The sequence below is a fragment of the Boleophthalmus pectinirostris genome, unplaced genomic scaffold (genome assembly GCF_026225935.1).
Source record: "Boleophthalmus pectinirostris isolate CB_2022bp ecotype Guang Dong unplaced genomic scaffold, ASM2622593v1 HiC_scaffold_14, whole genome shotgun sequence".
NCBI lineage: Eukaryota > Metazoa > Chordata > Actinopteri > Gobiiformes > Gobiidae > Boleophthalmus > Boleophthalmus pectinirostris.
Genome location: NW_026571047.1, coordinates 23,214,928 through 23,222,638, shown reverse-complemented (window position 1 = coordinate 23,222,638; position 7,711 = coordinate 23,214,928). Strand labels below are relative to the sequence as shown.

General features: G+C 39.3%; 1 protein-coding gene across 6 annotated transcripts in view; it reads left to right on the top strand.

Annotated features, from left to right (window-relative positions):
- Window positions 1-216: 216 nt before the first annotated feature.
- The window catches only part of baiap2b (BAR/IMD domain containing adaptor protein 2b), a 98,716-nt gene continuing 91,221 nt past the window's right edge, over window positions 217-7,711 (top strand). For all 6 annotated transcript variants that reach the window (XM_055150463.1, XM_055150461.1, XM_055150460.1 and 3 more), the window contains exon 1: window positions 217-538. In XM_055150463.1, the coding sequence (XP_055006438.1) occupies window positions 464-538 (75 nt within the window). In that variant the 5' untranslated portion in view covers window positions 217-463. The remainder of the gene's footprint in view (window positions 539-7,711) is intronic.

The window sequence follows — 7,711 nt, the reverse complement described above, 5'->3', positions numbered from 1 at the left end:
CTAAAATAGCCACAATTAGTCGATTTTGAAAAACCGATATTTTGTGAATGGATTTTAAAATAGGCCACTCGACCACTGGAGGATTTTTAAAAAGATTTCATAAATAATTCATCAGTGGTTCGCCATTCATAACTGTGCGAGAAAGGTCATTCGTGCGGGTTTCCGTACTTTCCCACTGCCCTTGAACGCGCCTCGGCGTAAAGTCCGCCTCTGCGCTGCACCGACTCCAGCCTGCGCCTCCCTCCCGCTCGTTCATCCCGTCCTTGTGCGTGGTGAGCCGGTGCGTGTGTGTGTGTGTGTGTGTATGTGTGTGTGTGGGTGCAGCCGGGGGACTTTCCTTTAAAAGCCGGAATCCCACTCACGACACGAGTCTTTCTGCCGCCGTAACGAGCCTCCAAGCAGCGTAAGCACCGCCATCCCCGCCGTAACTCCACCTGACCCATCCGATCGTCCAGTCCCGTCTATGGTTGTGACTGACGCGCCGACGAAGATGTCCCGGACCGACGAGGTGCACCGTATAACGGAGAATGTCTACAAGGTAAACCCCGGGAAGACAGGCATAGTCGGATTACCGTGACTTGCTACGTGTCTTTGTGTCGCGCGATGCAATTCTTAAAACTTGTTACTAAAGGTATGTCTTGAAAGTAAATGGACTATTGGTATTCTCTTTGAAAGAATCTCTGAGGTGACTTTATTGGACCAACATTTTGACATGAAAAAGGCGATGTAATGTTTGACAAAAGAGTAAATCCGAACTGAAGAGTGAAGAAAGTCGCATTATATCACACTTTATTTATGTTATTGTGGCATGGCTATTAAAATGTTCCACTATAAAGATGGAGTTGGACCTACATTTTTGAAAGGAGCTCTGAAATAGCCTAGTTGAACCAAATCCGGACTAAACCAGACCTGAAACAGAAGACCTTGGCTACAACTGGAGTTAAACCCGGACAAAATGAGTTCACCTGGTCGTAAAGGTGTGCTACTTTTCACCTTTAAGTTGGCCACCTGCTTGTGTCCATGGCGATAACGTTGTTTTGCTGAGAATGTTCCATCATCATTCTTGCATTTACCAGTTACCAGTGCTCAAAAACTACGTTAGCGGAGTCACTTCTCCTCAGATCTGACTTGTAACTTGGTCTAGTGATGTCACCTGCTTGTCTCCATGGAGATACTATCGAAAATTGACCCTTGTGAGCTTTACGTCACCTTAGAATGTTGTCAGAAACATGCCCGGAGTCGTGTTTTGTTTCGTTCACACATGATTAAGTAATCGTTTTTAGTCTGTTTACTAGGGATGTAACGATATCCAAATCTCTCGGTACGATATTATCACGATATACATCTCACGGTACGATATTTATTGCGATATTTTGAAGAGGCTGATATAATTGTAGATGGGACACTTTTTTTGCTTTTAAAATACATTGACAAAATTTTTGTGTGAATTATTTCCATCATAATCCCAAGAATTCAAGTAAGAACATATTTCTTCATGTTGTCTGAACTGAAAATGAATTATGGGATATGTAGTTCCCGATGTTCGTAAACTGTTGCTACTGTAAAACCGAGCATTTAAGCAAAGAAACATGAAATTTGATATATTAAGACACCCCACGATATTATTGTGAGACTTCTGACGATACGGTATCACGATATTTCGATTATTGTTACATCCCTACTATCTACATCTACATCGCCAAAGCTCAAAATGCTCTGTCCCACCTTGTGATGTCATGAAAGCGGTAGTTTTCAAGTTAACATCTGCGTTTTACCTTTAGATCAGTAGAAATTGGCGCTCTAGGTCTGAAATGATCCAAATAATTGTAGCGAAGGTGTGTGGAGTTTAAAAACACAGTGGAGCTCTATCTGTATTACCGCATGACATGACAAATTGGTGCAGAGTTTTTTCCGTTCGAGGGAAGAAATCAGCCTAAACATGAAGGGTGAATGAAACAAAACACAACTCCAGGTCTGTTTGTGATGAGGAAACAAGATTATATCATCAGAAAATAGAGTTATATGGGAGCTTTAATGTGTAAAATAAAACAACACCATCTTAAACTGCAAGTAATTATCACAAAATTTGTTCTATAGATTATAATTCTTCACCCTCCCACCGTTTGAGCATTTCTATAAAGTGACAATGGGTGAATGACATCTTAGGTTTTTCAATAGGGCGAAGTTTTTGCTGTGAAATTGAATGGGGGCGTTTGTGAGTGACTCATTGCTGTCTACAGATGGAAGAAGGCTTGATATTTAAGAAGAAATAACTCTAGCTGTCTGTGTTTTGGACATCGAACGCCGTGTGAACTCGCTGAGGTCTAAAAACGTAGATGACATTTTCTTGAGTGCGTTTTTTTTTTTTTTTACTCAAGCATTAATGGAATTTGAGTGAGCAGTTTTGAGAATCCTTGAAAACTCCTCCGAACGTGAGACCAGTTTTGCGTGTTTTAAAGTGGATTTCGAAGTAGTAAAAAGCGAAAGTTCATTGTGATTTTGTGTGGGTTGTTAGTCTAAATTTATTCCGTATTTGGTGTTGCAGAGGGCAGTTGGTACAGCTGTTTGCCCATTCACCGCAGGTTTTGTTGGTTGATTTCTATTACAATTTGAGATCGACTGCCATGGATTTTTTCATACCAATACTGTTTAGGATCCAGAGTTGGCCGATAAGCTTTTTTCGATATTTAGGGATTCATTTAGGGATGATATTCAGAGACGATTTTTATTATTTTCCCCCAAATGATCTAATAGGGATGTAACAATAACCGAAATATCGTGATATCGTATCGTCAGAGTTCTCAAAATAATATCGTGGACCATCACAATAAATCGAATTGCAATCTCTTTGCTTAAATTAAGAGTTATGGTGCGGAAATAGCTCAAATAAGACAGAGGGAACTACATAGACCATGATCCTTTGCTCTATTTCTGTGTAGACTACAGTTCTAAGCACTTTTAAGTCTTAGTTCTTTGGATTAAGTCTTGTCAAGGCATTTTAAGAAGAAAAAGTGGCATATTAACAGGATTGTCAGCCTCTACAAAATATCGCAATAAATATCGTACCGTGAGTTGTATATCGTGAAAATATCGTACAGAGAGATTTGGATATTGTTGCATCCTTAATCATGAGCCTCTCCACCATATCGTGAGCTTTCCCATGATATCGTAATAAATATCGTACCGTGTAGGGATGGGCATTCGATGAAATTTTATTAATCGATCGTCGGAAGAATTAACGATCGATTATAGATTAATCATTAACGTTTTTATATTAAAATTATCATTATTATTACTATCTGCACTACTAATCTGCATAAATAAATCAACTTTACGACATATAAACCGTAACGACTCTAGAGCCACATCAATCCGTTTGACATTATAATGTGTTTAATTCAGTTTTGCGCAACTCTCACAGAAACGAAACTTAAAACCGCATCGCTAATTTGCATAAACTCAGCGAAGATAAAACTACAGCTCTTGTGTCGCTGATGCGGTCAATTTCTGTCAGATTAAAAGACATGACTCAGTGGAATACAGGTTAGTGTGACCAGATTTGTGTTTGTCCAAACCAGGACACCGTACGGGCGGTAAGAGGTGGGGACGCGTCATCGACATTGCGCGACTCTCACCTGGCAAAACTTTTTCCCACTGGACACCGAAACATATGTTCCTGCTTTATACACTGTGCACATGTCCTCACACTTGTCCCGAACGCAACGGAAAGTGTGGAATTTCTTGTACAAGTCATCGTTAAATACGCATTTGCATTTCGTTACGTTGCAGACTGACCCACTGTTTGTGTCTCGCTCCTTCTGAGTGCAGAGAGACACATGTACAGACCCCTGTTTGGTCACGCTACACACAGCAACCTACATTCGGTGTGTCGATTAAAATGAACATAATCGATGAAATTCTTAATGATCAATTATCGATTAATCGACTAATCATGCCCATCCCTACTCCAGACTGTATAAGTGAGCAGTATAGTCACATTTTGTGCATACAAAAGTACTCAAATAAAACTTCATACTTATTTTTAGGTACTCTTTATTCTACAAAAATGGAAAAGTCATGCGTTATTGCTAAGTGCGTCGTGGCCTCTCCGCAGATCTGGTGTATAATTTGGCTTGGTGCCTTATCTTCGTGGAGATAGACACGTTTAATGTTATACAATGGAAGATCCCAGGCAAAGCAATTGAAAAGTTATGCAGTGAATCTTTAAGATGATGCAATGAAGTAAAAGTAGCTCAGTATCTGTACTTATTAAGTGGATATTTTTACTCCACCACATTTGAGAGCAGGTATCTGTACTTTCTACTCCACTACATTTTTGAACGGGACTGAAATTTTAAAGTATTTTTATTATACTTTGAAACCTGCTGAAAATCCTGGGGGTTATTTTTAACACGTTTTATAGTTCGAGCAAACAAAAATATACAAATAAAACAGCTTGGAAAATTCAGTTCCTTCTACTTGAACTGAATTCAGCACAAATCTGCAGCGGTGGGACCAAGTCTTTGTTTGGCAAGTGTCAAGTCTTTGACCTCAAGTCCGAGTCAAGTCCCAAGTCAAATACAGGCAAGTCCAAGTCTCGAGTCACTGGTCCATAAGTCCAAGTCAAGTTCAAGACTCATAAAGCTCAAATCAAAGTACCAAATATAGCTTAGATTTGTGCAATTTCTATGACTTTTAAGATAAATTATACTTAAAAAAAACATAGTATATTTCTATATGAGTATTTATAGTATATATAGAGAGAGTATATAAGAGTTGTAGAAATTAATGTAGTTATTTTTTCCTTTTTAAATGCCTTGACAAGATCTTAGTGTGAATCATTACAGTCAGAACAGAAAGAATTAAGATTTGAAAGTGCTTCTAAAGTCTTCTCAAGTCCCAAGTCACTGACCTTCAAGTCCAAGTAGAGTCCCAAGTCTTAGTCCATTATATCAAGTCAAGCCTCAAGTCCTAAAAATAGTGACTCAAGTCTGACTCGAGTCCAAGTCACGAGTCCAGTTCATTCAAATCTGTATCAAAATCACTACATCTATCGTCTTCTATTGTCATGGAAACCAAACCAGTGCAAGTTACAGGTCAGATCTGTGGAGAGGCGACCCCACTCACAGTCAGAATGCCTGCTTTTTGGGTGTAGAGTCAGAAAACTTCACAATCTCAATGTCATATCTGTGAATATGCCATTGCCCTGCTCAGAATGTTCCACAATATGACTTTAAACAGCTCTACCTTACATTTATTCAATTTAATATTTTTATCGCTCAAAAAAATACCCCAAAAACAAGCATTCTGACTGTGAGCGGTGTCGCCTCTCCACAGATCTGACCTGTAACTTGCTGTGGTTTGGTGTCCGTGACAATAGAAAGGTTTAATGCCATACTGTGAAACATTCCAGACAAAGTAATAACATCTCCATGGAGAAAAGCATTTGACGGAGCCTCCACCAGAAAAGTTACACAATGCACCTTTAAGTAGATTTTTTTCAGGTGATACTTTTACTTGGGTTTTTTTTTTTTGTGTACTTTCTCCAGTATCTGTACATTTACTTAAGTAACAAGTGTGAGTGCTTCTTCCACCACATCAATTGAACAAGTAAAGAAATCTGCGATGACATCCTTTATATTGGCTGTTCCGTTTTTATTTCAATACATAATTTATAGCCTTTCTCTGTGTGATATACTCTCTGACATTTGGCCTCATGAAGTCATTATCTACAACTCTGATGAATTAATAAACAGATCTCGAGTTTGTCTGAGCCCACACAGTTCTCAGACCTTGAACGCATCATTTGGCTTGAACATCTCTTGTCCTACAGCATGCACAATAATAGCCAAGTGCTCAGAGTTCAGAGTAGACCGGACAATACAGTTAGTAAATCAGCTATTTTGCTCAATAAAACGTACAGAATGTAATTTTCTGGTGGTGGCGCATCATCTACATCGCCATGGAGACAGATATGTTTTATGCCATAATTATGTCTGTCATGGTAATTACTGTATAGTTCAGTAATTAGAAGGAACCATACTTTTCTCTTTATAGATACAAACTAATTGCATCAAGGTGCATTGTGTAACTTTTCTGGTGGATGGTCCGTCAAATGCTTGTCTCCATGGAGATGTTATTGCTTTGTCTGGAATGTTTCACAGTATGGCATTAAACCTTCTTATCATCATGGAGATCAAACCAGATCAGATTACAGGTCAGATCTGTGGAGAGGCCTGTTTTTCTTGGTATTTTTGAGCTCTAAAACCATCTGGAATTGATTAAATGTAAGGTAGAGCTGTTTAATGTCATACTGTGGAACATTCCAATGACATATCCATAGAAACAAGTAGACGACGGACCCCCGATGTAACGATGTTGTACATTTAGAATACTTTTTGGTGGATAATTCTGCTCTATAGTTCTGTTTCTGTATTTTCCTTTATCATCTATATTTACTTCAGCAATGTATTTCAAAATTTGTTACCGTGACAGGCCTAGCCATACTGTGGAATATTATAGCCAAAAGAACATCATTGCCATGGAAACAAGCAGTTGGAGCCCCGTTTCCAGGCCAAGTAAGAGTCAAGTTTGTGGAGACGCAATCCTAACCTGATTCATGAGCCGGTTTCACTTCGTAGAAACCGTCTGACCTCGCAGCATTAGAATTTGTTTGCTTGTCGGTAGGCGGGTACTTTTTTTAATTTAACCAATCGCTGGTATACTGGTGTAACTGGTAAGCTTTTCCCAAATCCTGTAGGAAGAAGGGCAATAACGTCTTTCCCCTTGATAAAATTTACCAAACATTTTTTTTGTTCCGGCTTTAAATCCTCGATCTCGGGAATCGTTGCCAACACAGAATGTACGACTCTTCGCTGATTGGCTGGTGCCTGAACTCGCACTTCTGGGGTTCTTGTAAAAAAAAAAAAAAAAAAAGCAAAAAGTTACATACTGAAACATGAATTCTTACCATGTGCAGCCTTGCTTCTCCATAGATCTGACCATTAACCTGTCTCCATTGCGATTACCAAGTTTATTTCCATATGGTGGAATAATGACGGCAAAAACAAAAAAGTGCACATTTTAATCAGTGTGGTGCGTTCGGGTGCTGTGTGCGTGTGGGAAAACTGAGTTGCTGCAGGTTGTTGGGGTTGCTGAATAAACACCATCTGTGTTTGTTGAGTTTGTGTAGCTCTGTGGGAATCGTCTGTGGAGAGATGAGCCCAGTGGGTTCTTCAACGCTTCATAGTTGGTTAAAGGGTCGATATTACGCTGTTTTCTGATCGGTTATGTTATGTTGGTTCCTCATCACAAACACGCCTGGAGTTGTGTTTTGTTGCATATTTAGGCTGCGTTCGTCTCTCAAACAGAAAACACTCTGTTCCAACTTGTGATGTCATGTGGTAAAACGGGAAGTGCTCCACTGTGTTTTCAAATTCCATACACCTTCTCCAGAATCATTTAGATAATTTCAGCCCAATTTCTAGTGAAGAAAAGGTGAAAGGTAGCTGTTAACTTGAAAACTACCACTATGACATCACAAGGTGGAACAGAGCATTTTGAGCTTTGAAGATGTAGACAAACTAGGGATATAACGATATCCAAATCTCATGGTACGATATTATCACGATATGCATCTCACGGTATGATATTTATTGCGATATTTTGGAGAGGTTGATGGTGTACATCAGCAGTATGATGTACAGGTATT